This window comes from Marmota monax, unplaced genomic scaffold (genome assembly GCF_021218885.2).
Source record: "Marmota monax isolate L192 unplaced genomic scaffold, Marmota_monax_Labrador192_F-V1.1 WCK01_AAM20220418_F8-fsc01114, whole genome shotgun sequence".
Classification (NCBI taxonomy): Eukaryota; Metazoa; Chordata; class Mammalia; order Rodentia; family Sciuridae; genus Marmota; species Marmota monax.
Genome location: NW_026692807.1, coordinates 30,606 through 56,573, shown reverse-complemented (window position 1 = coordinate 56,573; position 25,968 = coordinate 30,606). Strand labels below are relative to the sequence as shown.

The following is a 25,968-nucleotide window of genomic DNA, read 5'->3' as shown; positions in this document are numbered from 1 at the left end:
CTGTGGAAAGGTAGTTAAAAGTAGTTAACTTCACTAACTGAAGTTAATGAAGTATTTGCAGAAAATGCAGGGCTTGCCAACACTGTTGTTATGAAAATGGTTTGATGATCAAGATGACACCGAGTTATCCTAAGAATTTGATAAATTAGTGAGTGAAGCATGTGAGAAATAAGTAAAATCTTATTTTTAGAGGTGGAAGACACACCCCTAAATATACTAGTGTGAAGGAATTTTAAAAATATAAAAACAAAGAAAGAACAGGGAGCCATCTTCCCAATTCAGAGTTCTTGTGAGGCTCTCAGGACACAACAGGTAATAGATTACATCTGAAAATTTTTCAATGCTTTTGAAAAGGTGTACATTAAAAGCTGTTGTGTGTATTTATTTATTTATTTTTTAAAAATCAGTGACCTTATAGGGAAATTTTAAGTGTCTGGGAAACCAGTTAAAAATTTGGTTTTGTTTAGCTGCCCATTAGAAGTCCTGGGTACTGAACTTCCAAGGTGTGCAGGTCCTGGATATTGAGGACTCCACAGGATATTAAAGTCAAATATTCCGGTGAAAGGAGAACTGGTATCCTTTCTGCTCTGCTCCTGTTGGCACAGCCTGGATGGTGCAGGCTTCAATTCCATCAGCCCATTGGTCCCTTACCCCTCAGTCCCTGGCTTCCCAGACCCTATTACCTATTTTTATGATCGGTGCTATCAACATGACATCCACGTCCCAGATAACATTTAATTCTTCCCAGTTCACAATTTTTGGCAGCCTGGTGGATCTTCCCAAGAGGGTTGTATCTGAAAAACTTGATTCCCAGGCTTATATAAACAAACTGTCTCCAGGCTCTATCCATCCTAAACACAATTAGGTAACAACCTCTGTCATGTGGCCTAGCTAAGCAGCTCTTCCAACCAACTGGCGAAATAGTCGTTGCCAGGTGACAATGATAAACACAAGTGCACATTCCACAATCTGCATGGCCCTAGGTGATTGGCTCCTGGATGGTCCACCCCCTGTACTGTGATCATCACCTGTGTATTCTATACAGACCCCATCAAGAACAGGGTGGGACTCCCCTGAGACCCCCCAAGACCCATACAGTGAGTGAGATGACCCACCAGAATCAGGTGCGCCTCAATGGCGGGCAGGTTAGAACCCCCCACACCCAGACCTGGGTGGGCAGGACTCATCCTCTCTGCCATTGCACAGCTGCCTATGTCCACAGCAGGAAACAAATACTGCACTCTTCCTATTACTTTATTCAGTAAATGGCAGAAAAAGAGATCCCTGACTTAAGATGTCCATTAAAAAAATCTGGAAAAATTCAGGAATGCATTTAATTTAAAGCAATAGATTAGAAGAAAGCAACAGAATAACTGCACCAAAAGCAATTTTAGTGTCACTCTTCTGCGTCATCCAGTCCCTGACATAGCTCTGCTCAACACAAAGAGGGAGTAAGCAGCCCACCAGTTCCACTCAAAAGCAAAAGGAGAATAGTGTGACAACCATCACCCTAGGCTTTCCAGTGTAGTACCAAAATGTCCTGATTCCGTTTCTCCCAACCCAGATTACTGAGCAGAGAAGAACAGATGAGCTATTTGGAGATGACCTGAAACAGAGAAGAAGTGGTGCAACACATGGATCAACTTGCAGCAGAAGAAATCATCGTCCCCAGTGGCTACTCTGCCCAGAACCCCCACAACCTCTGCACTGTCTCCTTCTGTAAACAACTCTAGCCTTCATTTCTGGCGTTCCCTCAGGGTTTGCCATTACATACCTCAGGTGCTTGCTCCAAACAGACTGCAGAAGTTTTTGCCACTGAGGAAACCAACAGCCACAGAGGAACCCTGCATCTTTCAAAAATAAATGGGAACAGGGATACAATACATCAAAATTCATTGGGTTATTAACACCCATAAATAATTTATGTACCTATATATCAATGGCAAATGAACTGAAAGAGAAATCAGAAAAATATCCCATTCACAATAGCCTCAGAAAACAATAGAATACTTTGGAAAATATATAAGAAAAGGTATGAAATAGTTCTACAATGAAAACTACAGAATACTGAAGAAAGAAATTAAAGACCTTTGAAGATGGACAGATCTCCCATGCCCTAATTCTGTCTATCTTAGGCAGAATTAATATTGTCAAATTAACCATACTACCCAAAGTACTATACAGATTCAATGCAATTCCTATAAAAATACCAATGAGTTCCTTTGTAGAAATAGAGAAATCACCCATAAAACTCATTTGGAAATATTAGAGAATCAGAATAGGTAAAGCAGTCATTAGCAAGAAAAGTGATGGAGGAGGCATCACAATCGGTATTAGAACCATGGTAAAGAAGAGAAGACACAGAGAAAAACCCACATAAGTACAGTTATCTAATATTATCAAACAGCACCAAAAACAAACACTTGAGAAAAGATAGCATCTTCAACAAATGGTGCTGGGAAAACTTGAAATACACATGTAGCAAAATGAAATTAAACCCCTACTTCTCACCCTGCACAAAATTCTAAGTGGATCAAGGACTTAGGCATTAGAACATAGAGACCCTGCAACTAACTGAAGAAAAAGTAGGAATGTAAGCTTAGGAACTTATTTTCTTAACAACACCCATAAAGCACAAGAAGTAAAATTGAGAATCAATAAATAGGATGGAATAAAAGAACCACCCTTTAAACTTCTTCTCAGCACAAGAAACAATAATATGAAGAGAAAGCCTACTGAACAGGAGAAAACCTTTACCACCTGCACCTTAGTTACAGCATTAATCTCCAGGATATATGAAGAACTCAAAAACTTTATACTACTACTACTACTACTACTACTACTACTAATAATAATAATAATAATAATAATAATAATAACAACAACAACAATAACAACCACCCAATCAATAAATGGACTAAGGATCTGAACAGACACTGCACAGAAGAAAAAAAATACAATCAACAAATATATGAAAAATGTTCATCTCTAGTAATTATAAAAATGCAAGTCAAATCTACATTGAGATTTCTCATCTCACTTCAGTCAGAATGGCAATTATCAAGAATTCAAGCAAAAATAAATGTTTTGGGGGGATGTAGGAAAAAAGGTTCACTCATACTTTGCTCGTGGGAAGGCAAATTTTCAATTTATCATTATGGAAGGCAGCATGGAGATTCCTCAGAAAACTTGGAATTGACCCAGTTATCCCACTTCTCAGTTCATACCCAAAGGATTTAAAGTCAGAAAACTAGAGTGATGCAGCCACATCAAATGTTATAGCTAAACTATGAAACCTATCTAAGTGATTTTCAACAGATGAATGAATAAAGAAAATGTGGAATACATACAGAACCAGATATTGCTCAGCCTTAAATAAGAATGAAATTATGGAATTTGGTGGTAAATGAATGGAGCTGGAGAATACCATGCTTAACAAAATTAACTAATACCAAAAACCGAAGGCTGAATGTTTTCACTGAATTTAAGATGCTAATTGAAAATAAGGGTTGGGGTTCCTAGGGAAGAACAGAGGTACTGTGGATAAGGCAGAGGGGAGTGAAGGGAGGGGAAGAAAAATGGAGGTAGTAAGAATAGCAGAATGGATCTGACATAATTACCCTATGTGCCTATATGACTACATGACCAGTGTGAGTCTACGTCATGTACAACCAGAAGAATGAGAAGTTATACTCCATTTATGTATGATGTGTCAAAGAGCATTCCACTGCCATGTACAACTAAATAGAATGAATAAAAAATGTTTTTAGGTGCTCAGGAAAAAAACACATATCAAAGAACTGTAAAAGATTAAAAGGTGTATCAAAGATGAAAGCAGAATTAGAAATCACCTGATCAAATCCACCTATTTCATTAATGAAAAACCTTATTACAATACTAACATATCCCCAACCAGAAAAAAAATGAGAAAGTCAAATAATTATCAAAATTATACTACATACAGAATTATAGTTCACGTGTGAAAAATACTGTGATACAGACAGGAAGAATAAAATTTTATAAGATGAAGGCAATCCTCATACTGCAGATATTTTCTGGCTTAAAATTGGCACCCATGCTTCTCAAGGAAAACAGATGATGGACATGGAGTCAAACTAATGGAGTTCCCTCCACAGCCATCTGTTTCCTTCTCTGGCTTAGTATCCTTCATCCTTACAGCAAGTTATACTATTCCACCACAAGGATGAAAGATCACCCACAAGGATCATGGCAAGCACACATGAGGAACACCAAAATTGGAGGCGAACAAGAAAGGAGGGCTGTGCTATTACTATCATCAATATGATGAACTAACACTAGCTTTCCTGTGTGCCTAATGCTAGGAATTCAAAAAAAGTGAGATAATATGAAACTTTATTCAGCCATAAAATAAATGAAATTATGTCATCTGCAGGAAAATGGGTGGAGACCATAATATTAAACAAAATAAGTCAAACTTAGAAGATCAAGGATCATATGCTTTCTCTGATATGTGCAAACTAGAATGGAAAAAGAAATAGAAAGGTGTGGGGGATGATCTCAGGAAAATCAAAGGGAGATAATTAAAGAAAAAGACCAAGGGTTTAGAGGTACGCAGGGAGGGAAGAAGTGCTGGGAAGCAATATTGGCCAAATTATATTGTTAAATTTTGTGCATGTATAAATATATAACACAAATCCTTGTTATATACAATTATAATGCACAAATTTTTAAAATGTTGAAAAAAATAATAGTTAGTGGGAACTGACTATGTTTCAGCTTAAAAATCTACAAATATCTATAATCATTTTATGATACTCTGTCTCTTGGAAGCCCTATTCCATACATAAACATGTATGTATAAGTATTTCTGCATATATATATTACAGTACTAATCATAGACATACATATATATATATATATATATATATATATATAGAAAGAAAGAAAGAAAGAAAGATAGATAGATTACGACACTCAAGACTCACAAAAGAACTCAACCTATTCATAAGCAGGGTGAGCCCCTGACCTTCTAAATGTGGACGCACTTAACTAAAGACAGCATGATTTATGCTCTTTATATAATGGCTTGTGGTTTTCTAACTTAAGTTCTTTTTGCTTGGGTCCTTTATTTATTTTAACCCCAATGTGATATCCCTACAGATATATTCATGTTCTAAAACAAAAAGAGATAGACAACCTGTCCAATATTAAAAGTAAAAAATATTAAATACCAAATAAAAATGCTATTATATATTTTCCAGCATCCAAAATAATGCTGAATGCAAAAATAGGTTCCAAGGAAAAACTTAATGAATAACAAAGGAATAAGAATCAAAAAATAGAAAACTATAAAAGTAACCGTACCCATATGCCTTATAAAGGCAACATAAAATGACTTACTTACATATCATAATATAGAAGTTATGATAGCTTATAGTTATAGGTATTTAATTATATGAGCATTTACTCCCTGCTGAAGAGCATTTATGGTTCAAGGACAGATCCTGTTTCTACACTAATATCAATCATTATTCCAACCATAGGAAGGTTCATTACTGAATTCTCATTCTGTGTCATATGGTCAAGTATTAATGAGGGACAAGGGAATGCCATTCAACTGTAATTGAGATGCTCATATAGTTTTAAGAATTTCATTAAATTCATGTCACTCTACTACAATCGTTTTTAAAAGAATGGTTTATAAGTATGAAGAAGGAGTGATTCAAAATCTTATTTTATTACATCTACAATAGAAACATACCTTGATGTTTTTGATTCAGATACAAGGTCAAATGTTTATATTTCCATTGGGTACAGTTATTTAATTTTCCATACAAATCCACAAAATACTTGCTTACTGTACCCTGTCAGAAAGTAGATTTAGAGGTAAAAGTATCTGTTATTTAAAAACTGTGTAGTGAATATGGCTACAAAATATCAGTGGAAAACATACTTATGATTTGTCTTGAGAAAAATATCACTTAATACTAAAACAACAGTTGCAAGATAATAATTGGAACAGCTCAGTGAAATTTCCCACAGGTGGTTAACAAGTCACAATATATAAACACCAATATAGCTGAGAAGGATATGAATTGGTTCCAAAATGTATTTATAACTTGAAACTTTTAATTTAAATTTTCCTTCTTTTCAAATCAAGTGGCCCAGCCTGAAGAACTTTCCAAATCATTTGAGATAAGCTTATGCATATTAATAAGAATATTTCCTGGAGAATCTAATGGATCAAATTTATAGTCTCAATCAATTTTTTCTAATTTGACTTTGAAGAGAAACTCAACACTGAAGCAAAACCGGTATAAATGAAAATGTAAATCTTAATATATAAAATTGAGATACATTAAGTTCCACTTCAAAATTGCCTTAAAACCTGGAAATGAATAAACTGAAAAAAAAGCTCAAAATTTTGATTAAAAAGTATCTCCTTCCCTGTTAATAATTATCTATTAATATGACTAATATACCATACAACAATTTTAAGAAGGAAAGTTTATTTTTGCTTACATTTTTAAAACTTTCAGTACATGGTTGGCAAACACCACTGCTTTGGGCTCAAGGTCAAATAGAAAATCTTGGACAAAGGTGGAGAAGAACATAGAGATTCAGGCTAATGGTGTTAACCTTTTGAATAAAATAACACTAAAAGAAAATTCAAACATTAAAAATAAGATAGACATATACATACACTATACATACAGAATCCCAAAGAAAAAATATTAAGATAAAAAGCAGCTCTGAAAGACATATTATAATCAAAGGACCTAACAATGGAAATAAAGAAAAATAGTAAAACATACACAAGAAAAACATTAGGTCACATTTATATAAAACTATATTTGTATAAATTTAATTTACGTTTATAAGCTTCACTTCAAACTTGTCACTTCAGACTCTAAAATCAAGGGGGTTTGGAATAAAGCATTCCAAGCTTTGAAAGTATATACTTACCAACCAAGACTGCTATGTCCAGCAAAGTTATGAACGGAAAAAGGAATGACATGATCAGTGACATAATCAGACACAGAATGCAAAGGGTTGAATGTTTTATACCCTATGAAAAAGCTAGAGAGAAAAATGAAGAACAAACAGGGATCACAAAAAAGTAGAAAGAAGATCACACAGTGATGAGCCACCTGACTGGTTACAAAGATGTAAGAGGGTAAAGCAGTAGCTATAGGATGAAATGTACTTTGGAATATATAAAAATGCCCTGAAGTTTCTGAGAATTCTCTCTCAATGAGGAATAAATTAAAAACAATATTTATGTCCTAAAAAACATCAGATGAAAAAATAAATAAATAAATAAAAAGCATCAGATGATTTAAGTGCCAGAGGAAAGAAACATTGCACATGTATCAACTGAGGCTATGGAGAGAGTTCATTCATAATTCACCAGAAGGCAGTACAGAGTGCAGTGAGTGAGTGGAGGGCTACTGGCACTCTCTCAGAAAAATCCCAGAACTCCTCACTTTCTTCACATCAGTCATGGTTTTCACATCTATTAGATTATTGGATTTTGAAATATCTATCCCAAGTACAATATCAATAACCATTTTGCCATCTTTGTTTTTGCTCAAATTCTGCTGTATGTCACAGCTTCCTTCCTTAAATATCCTCAAGTCCATGTTCAAAGGCTGGTTCTCCAATACAGATGCAAGTACACAGTCTGCTCTGATCAGCTACTGATGCACCAGGACCAACAACATCATGTCTTGACTAGCAAACAGTACTGCAGGAACTTCCACATTTCCAAACAGAGCTACCAAAGAGGCACACATTGATAATGGCCCATGAGCAGAATGCTGATGTCACCAGCAGCAGAGTTGATGTCACGATATGCAATACTCACACACACAGTGATCACCTACCAGGGTCATCATCATAAGGCCTGTTCTTGGAAAATGGGGTGCATGGTGTTAGCCAAGACAAATCACCAGGCAATTCTACTTTTTCAAAAATCTGAAGACCCCATCCATTCACAGCTTCTACTTCCTTGGTCAGAACAACTTCCTGTTCTCTCAACCCCAAACCTCAATATATGAGTAAGTCAGACTAGCACTAAGCATCTGTTTCTTTCTTTTATGAAAAAAAATATTTTTTACTTGTAGTTGTGCACAATACCTTTATTTCACTTATTTATTTTTATGTGGTGCTGAGGATCAAACCCAGGGTCTCACATGTGCAAGCCGAGTGCTCTACCGCTGAGCCACAACCCCAGCCCCTAGGCATCTGTTTCTTAACAACATTGATCTTAGATATTGGTCTTTCCTTTTTCTCTTTCTACTTGTGATTTTGAGAAGGTCCACTTCACATTGCTGATCAATCTCACTTGCTTCAGGCATACACCTGAGCTCCTAGAGAAGCAAACTGTGATATTTGAGGGCGGGTCCTACACTGCAGGGTCTCTTAGAAGATCCAGACACAATTGCTTCTCAATTGCTGGGCCTCCCTGATCCAAGCCAGCAGCCAGCATTGAGAGTTCCTTCTTCCCTTCAAGCACAAAAAGGGAAGAGGCTTTGCTCCTGAAGCTGTAGGTCTAACCAAGATAGGATCCTCCATCTTGGCATGCTGTGGTTGTCGGGGGTTGAGGGTACAAAGTGCAACACACTGGCATTTACACCAGGACACCTGGATATTCAGCTTTTCAGTGGCAAGGTAGTTTTTAAGATGGATGAGCTTAAAACATTGAATGGGACAGACAGCAAAGTTACTGAGTACTCAGCCTGCACAACTTGATGACAAATGTCAGTGGAAAGATACTGTTTATTGGCAAAGGTAAAATAAAATTCAAAGTACCAGAAGAGATACAAAAAGAGCTTTGGGCAAGGTAAGCTTGTTTTAAATTATAGGAGTCACTGGTATACAAAACAATGAAACCCTACCAACCAGCTATGACCTATTGACTACGGTGAAAAAGTCACAAGTTTGCAGGAGACTCCTCATTGAGGAAAAAAGTGCTAAATGATTTTCAGAACCCGGATTTCATATTTGCTATTTCAATATGCTTAATAACAAAAGGAAGTTTCTCTCTAACCAATGCCCACAATCAGTCACAATAAACACTTCCTCCTCTATGTAATAACCCTACCTCACCTCCAGGTACAGGCCCTACATCCTTGAGGACACACATCCCTACTGGTGTGTGTCCCCAGGCTTGGCATTCTATAACCTCTTCAAAGATCAATCAGCCAATGTCCAGACTCAAACTGCTACTCCTCAGCCAGTAGCCCCTGCACTGCCTCCCACTGCTTCCCCTCCCAGCACTCCCAGCCTAATCCCCACAAGAACCCTGTCCTGACAGGACCCTGCATTTTACCAATTCCCCTTTCTGGAAGCTCCCACTGCCTCCCACTTTCCTGCTGCTCCCTAATACCTAGACACACATCCCAGGGCTTCCAGGCATCCAAAGCCCTGTGGTGCATGAAGAAGGCAGGTGGTCCTCCCAGTAGCGATATTCAGGAGTACACTTCCCCATCATGTAGGCCACAACTAACCTCCAATTTGTGTCATTCCCCTGGAGTCAAGCAGAATCCAGATCGGGGAGCTCTCTTCCATCCTTAAGCACTGGTGATGGAGTCTGCCAAGTGGATGTTGAACCAGAGCCCACACTGCGTTTCTGCTCAACTGTAAACCAGTGCCTCCTAGCTTGAAGCAGGGTCTCCAAGTGTCTCCAATCCACTGATTCATGGTCAGCCTCAGATTCTCTCTCCAGCAACTGCAAGATCACACTTGGTTTGAGTGTGAGAACTGATGTTTCTAGGAGTCATTCCCTTAGCATTGGAGCACCATTCTTCCCATTATACTTGGTGTCCCATCCCATCAACACAACCTGTCATACACAGAAATGGAATTTAGAGTGCAATACTCTTCACAAGAAACAAGTTCACTGACTTGAGGCTCGTAAAACTTCTCCTACTCAGCAAGCAAGCCCTGAAAACTACCAGGCCAAGGATCAGAGGCAACAGTGCTGCTATTTCCATACACTTCTAATACCAGCCACAATGTGTTACTAAGCATTCAGACAACAGGGATACATTTATCAAAACTGAGCACAAACAGAATGAGCTAGAATAACCATGTTAAGATATTTAACTACCACGAATATGTACAACTCTGATACATCTAAGTTTCTACTGGTCAAAATATAAACATCATTTACAAAAGAAGAAGAGAGAAAATAAGAACTTCACTCACAGTCGCCTTTTTTTTTTTTTAAGTTTATATACAGAAGGAAACTGGAAGCAAGAAAGATAAGGAAAGGCAAGGCAATGTCCTCATCATTATTACAGTACTAACAGATCAAGGCTAAATTAAAACAATTCTAGATTCTTCTACCTAGAAAAGATACACACAAATCTCAATATATAGCTAATTTTTTTCTCAACATATAATGCTTTTCTGTTCAGAGATATCTTGAAGGATCATACTGCAGTATCCTTTTTCTTTCCTACTTGAGAATGTCATGGTCCCCCCTCAGGCTCAAAATACTTTTGAGTACTTAATTGCACATGTGTGAATTCTATTTGGACTCAAACTCATCTCATCACGCACTTCAAAAAGGATCTACAGTGGTCTAAATGTCTGTATGGACACGGAGGATCATTTTAATAAAGAACATTGGACAGCTACTCTGCTTATTGGGAAAGACCAAATAAAAGTCAAGAAAGAAGTACACAAAATGTTTCTGGCAACATTAAGTTGTGCATGGATGTGGACATCTTTAGCATACAAAAGAGTGGACCACTACCATTCAGTTGAACTGGGATGAACGATCAGTGAAGAAGAAAATAAGCACTCCTGAGACTAATCAGGTGAAGTACAGACCTGCACTAAAAACCTGCAAGTTCTTCTTCAGAGGAAACACAACCACTGGCAGCTCATGTTCTGGACCTTGACTTCAAATGACACCGCTTCAGGACACTTATTTATGTAAGAAATCTCTCCTTTATTCCAGTCCAAGTGTGCTTCCCACACCCTGAAGCCCTCCCAGTTCCCAAGCTTGGCATGCTATCACCTCTGAAAAGCTGCTGCCCCCCAAAACACCCAGACTCCACTTCCTCTGCTCATTTCCTTCTCACCCCAACCTTCCTCAGCAACACTGTGCTGGTCCCCTGGAACTTCTTTTGACAAAGAATGAAACACCTCCCACTCCCCCTGGTCACCCTAGAGCCTTCCTTACCTGCTGCTGGATGCCCTTCCAGGATGGGGTTGGGCTGGCAGGTGATGTCATCCAGGATGGTACAGAAGACTCCAGGTACCACAGTCCAGCCTCTTGGGAATGTAACCCTGCTTACATGAAGCAGAAAGTTTTTAATTCTTACTGAGTTGAGATTAAATGTCATTTGTATTTACCTTGGCTCCCCATCCAGAATCTGCTAAAAGTTCACCTCCTGTTTTTCCGTGAGCTCTTCTTGTCATTTACATCATTCCTCTTCTATCCATAATAAAGTACATATGAAAAAAGGTTCATTTTCAGAAAAATTCAAAAGCTTGTACATTTCTTTAAATTAAAAGTTTTTTTTTTTTTTTAATCCATACTGTACATTTCATCATATGCTGGCCTGGTCAAGAGTTATCCTTCCATATTTAGTACTTTAGATCTAAGTTTTTAAACAGTGTGATAACAGAAAAGGGTGGGATGGTATTCCATGTACTTATATTTTTGTGAGTGTTTAAACATTTTAATAACAATATATTAAAAATAAAAAATAAGGGCTGCTTCTGTGTAACAGTTGCCACCCTTATCCAGGTGCAGTGGTGTATACTTGTCACCTCATCTATTCAGTAGGCAGAGACAGAATATCTCTACTTTGAGGCAAGTTTCAACAACTTAATGAGAGATTGGAACAAAAATGTTTTTAAAATTAAAAATATATAAGTTCAGTTGTATGGTAAAGTGCCTCTGGATTCATTAAAAAATATCAATGAAAAAGGTGGGGAGGGGCTGGGGATGTGGCTCAAGCGGTAGCACGCTTGCCTGGCATGTGTGCGGCCCGGATTCGATCCTCAGTGCCACATACAAACAAAGATGTTGTGTCTACTGAGAACTAAAAAATAAATATGAAAAATTCTCTCTCTCTCTCTCTCTCTCTCTCTCTCTCTCTCTCTCTCTCTCTCTAAAAGAAAAAGGTGGGGAGGACATCACCACTGGGAGCTGTCCTAGGTAGTTACTTCAGCTTTCCTCCTGTGCACCCCCACAGAGTTACACCCTCTCTTCCACCCAAGTTTCTAAATTTTGGAGAGAAGCTGTGGCTAACTGATTAAGATGTGAACTGCTGTATAATGTTCCTTTATATTTACAAAACCCAGAACATCTGGTGATTCTCAGATAAAATCAGAATGTGTCATGCCTATTCTTAGTCTTTAGCTATATACCAACACAAAACAAGCAAATTTCTGTGACATTTACCATGCAGAAAGAAATAAGTTGATTCAAAAAAAGTATAGGTACTAGCCCCAGAAAGTCAAGCTCCATTGTGATGGTCCATTCAGAGAGAAAGAAAAGGAAACACACCCTCAATGACAAAAGTTCTGCTTAAAGAGACCTCTCCCACTGCCTCACAATCCCATCTTTCTCTCCCTACAAAAATCCTTTGTGTCCCTGAGATTCCCAAGAGGACACTATGAGGATGACAGCACCCTCCCTCTACCAGTGTGCTGGATCTTCAGTAAACCTGATTTCTTTCCCACTAATTCACATCTCCTGACTACTGGTTTTCCAGTAATGAGGAGCCTGGACCTGGATCAGGTAACACCTGGAGTCTGCCAGTCTTCTCTATCACTGATGATGACTCCAAATTCCTTTTTAAAAAACTCCCTTTTACATCATGTCTATAGGTTCATGTTTCAACAAATGATTCTTTTCTATTTTCAAAGTAGCCCTTTTATACAGATAATGGTTTGTGAAGAAACACTGATTATGGAGTGCTTACACCCTGTAGCAACTCTGCAGGGTGCTGGTGATCAAAAGGTACAGCAAGGCATTGTATTTACTTCCATAAGTGCTCAACAAGCTCACAAAATGCTCACATTTTTTTTAATTCCATACTATAAACCTGCATAGGATGTTCAATGAAATTCTAGTAATCTAAATTTAGAAGAGTAATATTGTAACTTTTGGAATAATTGATGAGTAAATTTGAGCATTGTTATTTTATGCATCAATTCCTGCTCTAAGATTCTCAAAGAGGCAGCTACTAAAAGATCTGAAGTCCTCTGGGACTATTTCTGGGAAGCAGTCCCATGTCTACACAGGTGCAGGGGTGTATACTTCCTTCTCCCTCCTGATTATTTGTTAGTATCCACATATCATAAAGATTATTTGGCCTTTGGTTCTTTCAATGGACAGGTGGACCAATGCTACAGCTACACTGTGACTACAACCTTGTGTGTTCCAAGTGCTTCTGGCTGGAGCACAGCTTTACTGAGCTTCATATCCTGGTTTATTCAGTGTGAGTGATGCCTGTGTGTACCTCACAGTGCTGCCATGGGAAATACAGGGAATAGGGCACATTAAGTGCTCAATACATGCTCTGGGTTGAATAGTCATGTCCTTCCCAGCATATCAGCTTATTATCTCATCTGCAAATGAGGTTTTTGTGCATAAAAATGTTGTATGAGTCCATAGTCAATTAGAGTGGGCTATAATCTAATGATTCATGACCTTAGAAGAGGAAATTTGGACACGTATACCTGTGCGGAGAGAATAATATGTGATAATCATGACAGAAAAAGGAGAGATGAATCTACACGTCAAGGTATGCCAAGGATTTCCTACAACTACTGAAAGCTAGAGGAGACAAGGAAAAATCCTCCCCTAGACCTTTCAGAGCAGATACCTTATAATAATTCAGTTTGGACTCCTAGACTCCACAACTGTGGTACAATAAATTGATTTTTTAGGACACCCGGTAAGTATTATTTTTCAGAGTAGTCCTAGGAACCCAAAAGGGCCCATATGTTTGGCTCCTCCTCGACACTCAAGGAGTTAGTCCCAGACTGGTAGCTTCCTTTCATAAAAGGGAAAAAGAGGAATCCCATTGTCATCAGTAACATCCTGTGTCCATAAAGTCCTGGATAAAATATCATGAAAATGCAGTGTGGAATTCTAATAGTAAACCATGTTCCAAAATTCACATGGAAATCAACAATCCAAAAGATGAGATTCTAAAAACTGATATGTAGACAGTGGTTGAAGTACAGAGATAGGGCTTGCAGTCTTCAGGGAAAAAAATCTGAAACTGTGGAAGGCCCTTGAGACTGGAAGATCCCACGTGCCCCAATTTATCATGGACATATGCAGGTGTGATCTAAGTAGGAGCTACAGTAGGTTTCTCTGTAGGGCACTGGGAAAAGAGGTAGGGAAAGAAGGTGAAGACTGGACCCAAGGAGGACCTTATGTCACCTTCACTGCCCCTGAAATTTCTAGACCAGGGCCATCAGTTGGAAGTGTTTAGACCAGGAACTTGAGCAAACCCTGGGGGCCTGTAAGAAATAATCAAGGGCCACCCCTGGGCCCTGAGTCAGACACTCTGAGTTGAGGCCCAGAAGTCTGAGTTTGAGTGAGCTCTCCAAGAGACTGTCATGTACCCTACTTGAGATGTACTGTTGTAGTTTTGAACAGATGGCCTGGGGTGAAAGTGTCAATTTTATTCTCCATAAGGACACCTGGGAATTAGAAGAATCATACCAATAGCTTTTCTCTTCCAAGCTTCTGACCCTTCATCCTAGTCTCTCTTAAAATCAAATATCCAAAAGAATATATGGTTATATATACACAATAGAACATTATTGAGCCTTAAAGAAAAATCAAATTAAGGCATTTTGCAATACATTGATGGAACTAGGGACTATCAAGCTAAGTGAAATAAGTCAATCCCCAAAACCAAAGGCCAAATATTTTCTTTTATATGAGGATGCTAATACACAATAAGGGACAGAGAGGAAATAACTGAAGTTCATTGGAGTATACAAAGAGGTAAGGTAAGGGAGCAGCATGAGAATAGGAAAGACATGAGAATGAACTGGACATAACTTTTCTATGTGTATATATGAATTCATGACCAGTGAAATTCCACACCATATACAACCACATGAATGGGATCCTAATTAGAATAAGGTTTATCTCATCCATATATAATATCTCCAAATGTACTCTACTGTCACATATATCTAAAAAGAAGAAATAAAAAAGGAGTAAAAGGACCTGAGGGAGGGAAGGAAAAAAAGGGGAAACACTGGGGTATAATATTGCTTATTTTTATATTAGATTCATATGTGAATATGTAACAATAAATCCATTGTTCTGTAATAGTATAGTGCATTTACAAAAATATGAAAAAAACTAAAAAGTGGATAGTGGCACATGAACCTAATTAGAAAATCATGCCTTGGTTCAATTCCCAATTCTAAAAAAAAATTTAAGTACATATATGTGTACATATATACATATGCGCACATGCATGCATGCATACACACACACACATACAAAATTTACTGTATAAACAAATTTAACTACAAAAATACTATGATATAATCAGTAGATTCAGAAAAGCCTGTTCACAACACTCAGCACCCATTCAGGTTAAAAAGACCAGAGAGACTAGTGATAGAAGGAGAAACCAAATGCCAACATCAAACTGAATTAAAAAAGTTGAAACATTTTTTTTCTTAAAACAAAAACAAAACAAGGAAGTAAACTTTCACCACTCCTTGAATCCCCAGCAAGAGCAAACAAGCAAGAGAAGAAACTAATTTCATACACATAGGAAAAAGAAGTCCTGCTGCCTCTGTTTACTGATGACATGAACATTTTACTTAGATGATTTAAAATGCTCCATCAGAAAATTTATAGTGCTGATAACAAATCTACTAAAAGAGATGATAAAAGAAAATAATACATAAATCAATTGGAGTCCTATAATGCAATAGCAAACCCTCTTCAAAACAATTGAAAAATGTCTCATTCAAAAAACCCTAAAGAAAATACTTTGGAAAATATCTAACTTAGGAGATGAAAAAAACCTCAACAATGAAAATTATAAAATGGTGAAGTAAAACAAATCGAAGACAATCTTAAGAAGTGGAAATACTTTCAATATTCTTGAAAAAGCAAAATTAATATTATCCCAATGGTCATACTACCTTAACCAGTGAACAGACTCAGTATAATCCCAGTCAAAATATCAATGACATCCTTCAAAACACAGACATTCTTCATAACACACAGACAAAACACATTTCTCAAATTCATTTTGACAAAGAAGTGACATAGAACATCCAAATGTATCCTGAACCAGAAGAGTGATGCTGAGAGCTTCACAGTACCAGATATCCAATTATATCACAGAGCTTTACTAAAAACAAACAAACAACAAAAAAAAAAAAAAACCAGCATTAAATTGGCACCAAAACAGACCTGAAGATGAATGGAAAAAGAAAACACAGACAAACCCACATAGATAAAGTGACCTGATATGCGACAAAGGGGCCAAAAATATATGTTGAAGAAAACAGAAACATTTTAACAAGTGGTGTTATGAATACTGGATATTCATATGTGAAAAACATAAAACTTGATCCCTATAACCCTGCATAAAAGCCAACTCCAAGTGTATCAAATACCTAGGAATTAAACCAGAAACTCTACAGTTGCTTAAAGAAAATGTGGCCCAACACTCCAACATATTGACAAGATCATCAACTTAACAAGACCTCTAAAGCACAAGAAATAAAACTAACAGTCAATAAATGAGATGAAATCAAATTTCAAAACTTCTGCACAACAAAGGAAACAAGAATGTAAACAAAGAGATTACCAATATGATAAAATATTTTTCATCTGTTCCTCAGGAAATTAATATACAGAATAATAAAAAACCTAAAAAATATTAAACCCCAATTACTAAAAGAAACAGGCACAAAATCTAAAAACTACATTGCTTAAAAGAAAAAATACAAGTGGTGTGTGTGTGTATACATGTATATATATATATATATATGTATACATATATATACATATATATATATATGTATGTATATATATATATATATATATATATATATATATATATACACACACACACACACAAATACACATACACACATACATACATACACACACATACAACATCTTTAGGAATCAGGGAAATGACAATCAAAACTACAAGGAAGAGAAAGTCTGTTATAATGCCCTTGCTCTTTCCCTATACTTCAATAAAACTATTAGATTCAAAAAGTACTGCATGGAGATTTTATCTCACTCCACTCAAAATATCAATTATCAAGAATATTGTGCAGAGATCCACATATCAGACAGAATATTTGGGGGGAAAGGAAGAATAAAGTTTATTGGATTAGACATAGAAGGATGAAGGGAAAGGAGAGGATGGGAATAGGAAAAATAGTAGAATGAAACAGACATAACTTTCCTATGTACTTATATGAATTACACAACCTGTGTAACTCCACAGTATATATAGCACAAGAATGGAAAGTTACAGTCCATGTATGTATAATATGACAAAATACACTTTACTGTACATACACCTGAAAATAATTTTTAAAAAGAAAAAAAAGAATAATTAATGGGGAAATGCAGTGTTGATAGGACTTCAAATTAGTACAGCCATTCTAGAAAACTGTATGAATAGCCCTTTCAAAACTTGGAATAGAACTACCATCTGACCCAGTTGTCTCATTCCTTGGTATATATCCAAATATCTGAAATCAGCATACTATAGAAACACAGGCACATCAGTGCTTATAGCAACACAATTCATAATAACCTAATTACAGAACCAGACATCAAACCCATCAACAGAGTAATGGATAAAGAATACATGGTGTATATACACAATGAAGTTTTACTTAGTCATTAAGAAGAATTAAATTATGGCACTAGGTGGAAAATTGATGAAATGAGAACACAATTCTAAGTGAAATAAGCCATACTCAGGAAGCCAAAGGTCAAATATTTCCCCTCATATGTGAATACTTGACCACATAATGGAAAAGAGGGCATTCAACAAAAATAGCAGAGATATATGTGGAAGGGGTTACATGGAAGGCACGGAGGACAAACAGAGGGATGAACAGTAGAATGAAACAAACTAAACTCTCTCTGTACATCTATGAATAAAGCATGGTGAATTTCAATGTTGTGTATGTCTATAATGCTGTAATTTAAAAATCTATAAATAAATAGATGTTAAACCAACAGAAGCCAGACTCATTGTTCTGTCTTTCACTCTTCCTCTAATTTTTCTTTTACTTTTATTTCTTCTCTTCCCCCTTATAAATAATGAACAATATGTTGTCTATGGATCAGCCCGATTTTGAAATCGCAAATCTTTGTCTCCCTGATATATTCTTCTTTACTCTTAATTATCTCTATTTTTAACTTCTCTTACCAATGGTTAGTTTGTATAATGTCAGACCCCACCACTAATGCAATAGAAGCAGTTAAAACACTGGAAGTCATAGGTAATACGAATTGTTTGAGTTTTTGATGGACATAATTCATGATTAACTACTATCTTTACTGATAGAAATTGCTCACCCTACAATTTCTGTTTATTGTGTCAATCAACATTGTACATGTCATAATAGGAACTAAGTACTTAATTTAATCCTATATGTTATATGCATAGGTTTTTGCAGTTATTTGACTTCCCTTAATCTCTGAGGCACTGGAAAATTACAGGATAACTAAAAGCTGGTAGAGTAGAAACCCCACTGCTTCAGATCCATTTGAATAGATGGGTTGATACATAAACAATATGAAAAAAAAAAACAAGAGAAGAAAACATCCAAAACAGAATGATTCAACAATAGACTCTACTGGTACTGCAGTGTAGGAAATGTCAAGGAATAAATTTAGAGAGTTCAAAGATAACAAGACATAAGAGGTAAAAAATGAAGTAAGGATTGGAATCAGAGAGAAAATATTAGAAGTGAAAGATCATGTCCAGAAGGAGATATAGATTTTGAAGGATAATTTGGAAACTCTTGAAATTGAAGAATCAATAAACCAAATTAAAAATTTAATGGAAAGCATTACCAACAGACTACATCATTTGAAAAATAGATATTGACATAATAAAGGCAATATACATAATCTTGGCAAAGAAACTTGATCATGGAGAAAAGATGTTAAGAGAATAGGAGCAGAATTTCATGAAATACGGGATAGTATTAAAAGGTAAAATCTAGGATGTATAGGGGCTCTGAGGAACAAATTAAAGGAATGCAAAATATTTTCAATAAAACAATAAGAGAAAAATTATCAAGTATTAAAAATTAAATGGAAAACTCTTGATTTCAGATTTGATTTATAATCTAACACCTTAAAATATAAAATCTTAAGTGTACTAATCAGATTCCCTTATTTCAGGGCTCACAAAAAATACTATTTGACTAAACTTTTTTGAGAAAATTGAATTATAAATTTGGAGAATGCATATGACTTTAATTGGATACATTCAGCTATTCAGCATTGAAAAATAATTTAAATAATACATATTTTACAAGAATATTGCAACTTGAAAACCCAAAAGGTTTAGGACATTTAAACAATACCACAAATATCATAAATGTTATTATTTGTAGTTACTCAATGGGTCATAAGATAAAAGTGGCCGAAGTGTATTTAAGCTTTTCTGTAAAATGAATGCTATGCTACAATGTAGCTCACATTTAAGAAATTATACTTGAATGAAGTCACATTATAATATGAATAGCCTAGTATTGACTTTTTTATTAAATTAAAATGTTTTCCTTGAGTGATGTCTGAAATTTTTCAGAATATAAAGTCCCAGACCTCACTTCCTCACAAATATCGACACACAAAGATTATGGCCCAGTGATCCTGTAAGAACATTGCATAAGCAAGTTATGAAATTGGGGTATTCCAGGAATACAGAGTTTTATTTAAAGAGGTAAAAAAAGACCATTTCCATTCACTTGCTATCAACCCCATGCACAACCCAGCAAGACAAACATAATTCATGACTACTTTCTTAGGAGGAAGGGTGGATATGCTTCCAATATTCTAGGTGTTGTTTAGGGAGAGACAGATGTCTGATGAAATGATTTGTCTCACTTGTCTCAAGGATCATATGAGGAAATTTCTTACTTTCAATACCTGAGTTGGGCTGAGAACCAGAGAGAGCGCAAACGGATTGTCTAAGCATCAGACTCTACCTCACAGCAATGAGACACCAGGGGGAGGAAGAGAGTACAAGACTTTTTTAAAGAAACCAGCAAATCTAATTCAGAAATCATTTTTCAAGTCCAGAAAAGAACCACTCCCATAAAAGATCCATGGGGCTTCCAAAATTTCTGACTAATTTGTGAAACTTGTCCCCCATACAAAACTGATTCACAAAGTCTGGAAGAGGTAGCTGTTTCTTCAAATGCAAAAACAAAACAAAAAATTATAACAGAAATAACAAGACACATGAAGAAACACAGAAACACAAATAAATCAAATAAACGAGATAACTCTACAAAGACCAATCCTAAGACTTTGAAGGTCGATGAATAATTTCATGAAATGAAAAATAGTCCTTGTAAAAATACTTACATGTGTTACGAGAGAACAGCAGAAAACTACACAAAAGGGCTGGCATTGTGGCTCATTGGTAGAGCACTCACCTAGCACAAATGAAGTCCTGGGTTCAATCCTCAGCACAACATAAAAATAATAAAATAAAATAAAGATACTGTGTCCAACTACAACTAAAAAATAAATATTAAAAAAAAAATGACACAAAATCAGGAAAATGCATGTAAAATGTAAAAATGTCAACATGACAATAGTTAAATAAAACAATAATTGAAATAAAATATTCACTAGAAGTGTTCAGTAACAGACTTGATCAAGCACAAGAGTGACTCATTGAACTCAAATACAGGCTTTTTGAAATTATTGATTGAAACAAAAAGAAAATTAAAAATATAAAATTTTAAATGTGAAGAAACTCTAAGGGACAACATCACAAGGAAAATATGTGTTTTGCGTGTATCTCTAAAGAAGAGAAAGAGAAGGGGGAGTAGAACTCATTTGAAAAAATAAAAGAAAATTTTTTTTTCAATTCTGAGAAAGAAAATGGATACCCAAATTCAAGAAACTCAAAGAAAAATAATTAAGTTAAATCCACAAAGGACCCAAAGTGAGGCAAATTGTAACTATCAAAATTTAAAAATAAAGATATTTAATGGGTTGGGGCTGTGGCTCAGCAGAAGCACACTTGCCTGGCAAGTGTGAGGCTCTGGGTTTGATTCCCATCACCTCATATGAATAAATAAATAAAAGTCTGTTCAATTCTCAGCACCATATATAAATAAATAAATAAAGTTTATCAGCAACTAGAAAATAAATAAATAAGTAAATAAAATGAAAATAAAAATTTTTGAACACAAGAAGTGAAGAGTGATTTATCTCCTAAGATGGAGCTTTCAGAAAAACATCAGCAGATTTTTTGGAAGAAAACTTTATGTCAGATATGATGTATTAATTTTTCAAAGAAAAAGGATGCCCACACACAAACTAAAAACAATTTGACAACTGAGAAGAGAGCACCAGTAATAATTTCCTTTAAAAAATAAGAAAAAATAACAACTTTCTTAGCAAAAAAATAAAAGCTGAGTGAGTTAATTACCACTAGACTTCCTTTTTGGAATTGTTGCAGAGAGTCTTTCAAGTGGAAACAAAAGAATGGTATAACAAAAAAGCAAATGATCATATAAACATTCTAGGAAAGGAAAATATGCAAATACTGATTCTTTTTATTTATCAGAAAACATTATTATATTTCTCATCACTGACAGCATATGTTAATTTGAATACAAAACCTACATAAAATTATTTCTCCTTTTTTAAATTTGTTTTTTTTTTTTTTTACATACACATGACCCTAGGATGTATTTTAACATATTATGCATATATAGAGTGCAAACCATTCCAATTTTTATCCCATTCTTGTGCAGGTCATGTGTTCATATGCACATTGAAAAATCATGTGCAATTAATTCTACTCTCTTTCTTCTTCCCACCCCTCCCTTCATTCCCTTTTGTCCAATTCAGTGAACTCCTATACTTCCCCTCCCTTGTTATGGGTTAGCATCCACATCTCAGAGAGAACATTTGGCCTTTGTTTTTTTTTGAGACTGGTTTATATCACTTAGCATGACAGCTTCAGTCCCATCAATTAACAAGTAAATGCCATATGTTCATTCTCCTTGAGGCTGAGTAATATTCCATCGTGTATATATACCATACTTTCTTCATCGATTCATCTGTTGAAGGGTACCTAGGTTGTTCCAACAATGTGAATTGTTAATATTACTCTATTACACACTTAAAATGGCTAATATGTTATTTTAAAGGAATTACTATTTGATTTTTTAAGTATCATTTAAGAAAATTTATTCCTAACTGAAAATTATAGATTTAAAATACCAGCATATTTTAATACAAAACAACTATTTACATATCTAACTTAAGAATGTTCAAATGGCATTACAGATACTTAATAGAGCTGGGACTGTAAAATAAAATCGGCAATAAGCCTGTCACTCTTGTAAGTTGTTTATTTTAAATTATAATTTGAACAAAATTAATCTGTCAGTCTGTAATAATGGCTAAGATGGTAAAATCCATCATGTTTTTATTACTTGCAGTAAACATGAGGGAATTAATGTTGCCCCTTAACCAATATGCTTGAAGGACTTATATATAAGATAATGGGAATGGAGGGACCTGTGAGAACAGAAGCAGATTGGAGTGAGGCAGCTGCAAGCTGACAAAAATTGAAGAGGATTAATGGTTATCACCAAAGCTAGGAAGAGGAAAGGATGGATTTTATCCAGAGTCTCAGAAGGAGCACAGCCTTGCTCACACCTTGATTTCAGATTCTGATAGCCAGAATTTTGAGAGAATAAATGTCTGTTATTAGCTACACAGTTTGTGGTATTTTGTTATGTAACTTCCAGGAAACTTACATAGCCCCATTCAGGGCTGCTCTGTCACATAACTCTTAACCACACATGGGCAGAAATAATAAATAAACCATAAAGAGATTACATATTGAAAAAATAATTCTGGATTTTAAAAACATAACATTTACCTACTATTACTACTACTACTAGAAACACTTTTAGTTATTGCCAGGAGTTACCATGGAATCTGGATAGAATAAGTATGTAATTAGATATTGTGAGAATTTCGGCTAGTACGGTGTGGATTTAGGTATTTTCATTGTTATTTTGAACTCATGTGAGAAATGAAAAGAGCTCAAATATTTGAAAATATATACAGATATGAATTTGAATTCTAATTTTAGTACCTTGCTATTTTTTAAAATATTTATTTTATTAGGTGTAGATGGACACAACACAATGCCTTTATTTTTATGTGGTGCTGAGGATGAAACCCAGGTCCTGCCCATGCTAGGCAAGCACTCTACCACTGAGCCACAATCCCAGCCCCAACCTTGCCATTTTGTAACACAACAGGTAGTTTTTAAATTAATTTAGAAATCAAAATTTTCTTTATTTCTATTAGTTTATGCTGTATTGAGAGAAATACATCCATTTTAGTTTGCCGATTTAGAATTTAGTGTAAGGAAATCTGAAAGAACTCCCTAGATACTTCGATACTTCTGTTCTAGAACATCAAAATATTGCTTCATATTGTGTGTGTGTGTGTGTGTATATATATATGCTAAAGTATTTACATATATGATTATATGTATTTAATGTGTACATAATTCACAGTGTTCTTTGAAAATTGCATATTATACATTGTAGCTAACAAAACAGTATTTTTTATTACTTTTCACAAAAATCCACTTTTTCTTATAGATGCACACCTGAAAATAAAATGGAAGTAGGTATAAGTATGCAATTTTGTTTTAAAATGCCATTTTGAGGAAAAAAACATAAACTAGACTGATCTCTTATTAATATTGAATTAGCATAATATTTATAAAAATGTTTTAAGGATTATACAAAGTTTACTAAAGTTTTCACTGTGATGAGACAGGAATAATATTTCTGCAAAATAGTTGAAATTCTAATGTTATATTTATTGTAGGAAAATTATATATTAATTACATTTCTAATGATGGCAGATAAAAAACTACATAAAAATTACTGTTATCCTTAACTAAATGTGCATTCATTTTGAACTTTACTAAAGAAACAGGTGATAATGTCATGGAGAAGAATTTACCTACAGCTTGTTCTTCTGTTGCAAGGTGCTTAATGTCATGCCTGTAAGAACTTGAACACCAATGTGTTCTACTGTTTAACTTACAATGCATGTACTCATCCATAAGATGTCACACATTTTTTTCTGTAAATTCTGGCAAGATTTTTAGAAATGAAGTTAATAGTATAAAAATTTCAAGTTCTACAATTAACTTATTAGATTTATTTTCAAAAAATTAGAAATTTTCTAGTTATCCATTTTTATTCTCATATAATAGACCTGCTACCTTGTGTCCACACTATAATGCTTTACTATAGTATAATGATACAGTTAAATATTTTGTAGAACTACTCATTTTTATTTTCCAGGTATCTCTATTATGATTAGTTATACTTGATGCACACTTATTTATGCATCCTATACAAATTTTTTTTTGTTAAATTTAAGCTATTTAAGTATTATCCTTTATAGCTTAAATTTATAACTTATTTTTAATTAAAAATATCCTGAGTGTTTATTTTTTTTTCTCAAAAACAATAACAGTGCTATTTATTTCAGTGAAGTGTTGTAACATTTTTTCAAATACCTTAGATCACTTTTTCAAATTATTCTCAGAAATACTGATGCAGATATTTTTAAAAAATTATTTTTACCTTATATCTGACGGCTGATACTGAGGATTTATTTTCAGTGCATAAAAGCATGTTACGTTCTAAGTTGCAAGGAGGAGAAAATAACTGACAGATTCTTCATTAAGTCTCAATAACAAAGAGAAGATGATGCCACTAAAACATGATTCATCTTACTTCTGCCAGTCTCTTCAGCAGTTAAAATTGGGAAAACAATCACCCATATTGAAGAATCACTGGAAGGAGTAAATTAGAGAACTTCTATAATATGTTTAGCTTATCAACTAACAAAAAGAATTCATTATCATTATATTTATGTTAGTTTCTTTTTTGTTTGTATTTTTATCCTAAAGGTACATCTGAAGTAATGTGACAAGAGTAAATATTTTTAGAAAGAAATTTCTGATATAAGTGAAAATAATAGGAAAAGCTACAGAAGATAGGTGTCATGAAGACAATTGGGGGGAGGGCTCTTAGTAATAACATTTCAAATAGCTGCAGTTGAATGTGTTCCAAGAATGTCACCCAACAGTGTATGAACAATGTATAAAATTTTTCAAACATCTGTGTGGAAAAGGAACCATTCATCACCAACTGATTTATGACAAACCAAACCCAGAAAGATTAGCTGTAACTATTTAGATCACAGAGAATTAATGATACTGTCAGGGATTAAATCTCTCTGATACTTCAGCACTGTTGTGATATGACGACAAAGGACCACAAGATAGATGACAGTGGCAAGAGTCACTGCTATTTTTGTTGGAAACTGTCTACATGGCAGCTTGTCTCCACGTCATTTATTTAAAACTAATGGATATTATAAACAAGCTGCTATATTTATTGCTACCTTTTAGATACAGAAATAGGAACAGAAAAAAAAGTAAATTGCCTCAGTTCCCAAATAGCAAATGGTTCAAATCTTGATGACTTGTCATGACAGAACACCCATCTTGGAGTCCTTTGTAGAGGACAAGGTGACTTTTTCCTCCCTTGTCATATAAAAAGAAATAATATCAAATTGCCTTTTCAATCTCCAAACATGTTAATAAATAAATGGATAAACATATAGAAAGACTCATATCAATCAGAGAAAGAGAGAGAAAAATAAACATTTTCCAAAGT

The 25,968-nt window shown here is 35.0% G+C and overlaps 1 protein-coding gene across 11 annotated transcripts in view; it reads right to left on the bottom strand.

The window, feature by feature from the left end:
* LOC124095234 (putative ankyrin repeat domain-containing protein 19) overlaps positions 1-25,968 on the bottom strand; it is a 71,178-nt gene that overhangs the window by 34,512 nt on the left and 10,698 nt on the right. For 5 of the 11 annotated variants that reach the window (XM_058580617.1, XM_058580623.1, XM_058580615.1 and 2 more), the window contains exons 4-5: positions 9,495-9,715; positions 1,775-1,850 (exon numbers count right to left, since the gene is read on the bottom strand). The exons of 1 other annotated variant lie outside the window; for it this stretch is intronic. In XM_058580617.1, the coding sequence (XP_058436600.1) occupies positions 1,775-1,850; positions 9,495-9,715 (297 nt within the window). Of the gene's footprint in view, positions 1-683; positions 1,359-1,774; positions 1,851-9,494; positions 9,830-11,179; positions 11,287-25,968 lie in introns of those variants that run through there. 5 more of the 11 variants (XM_058580618.1, XM_058580622.1, XM_058580620.1 and 2 more) reach the window with 4 other exon arrangements.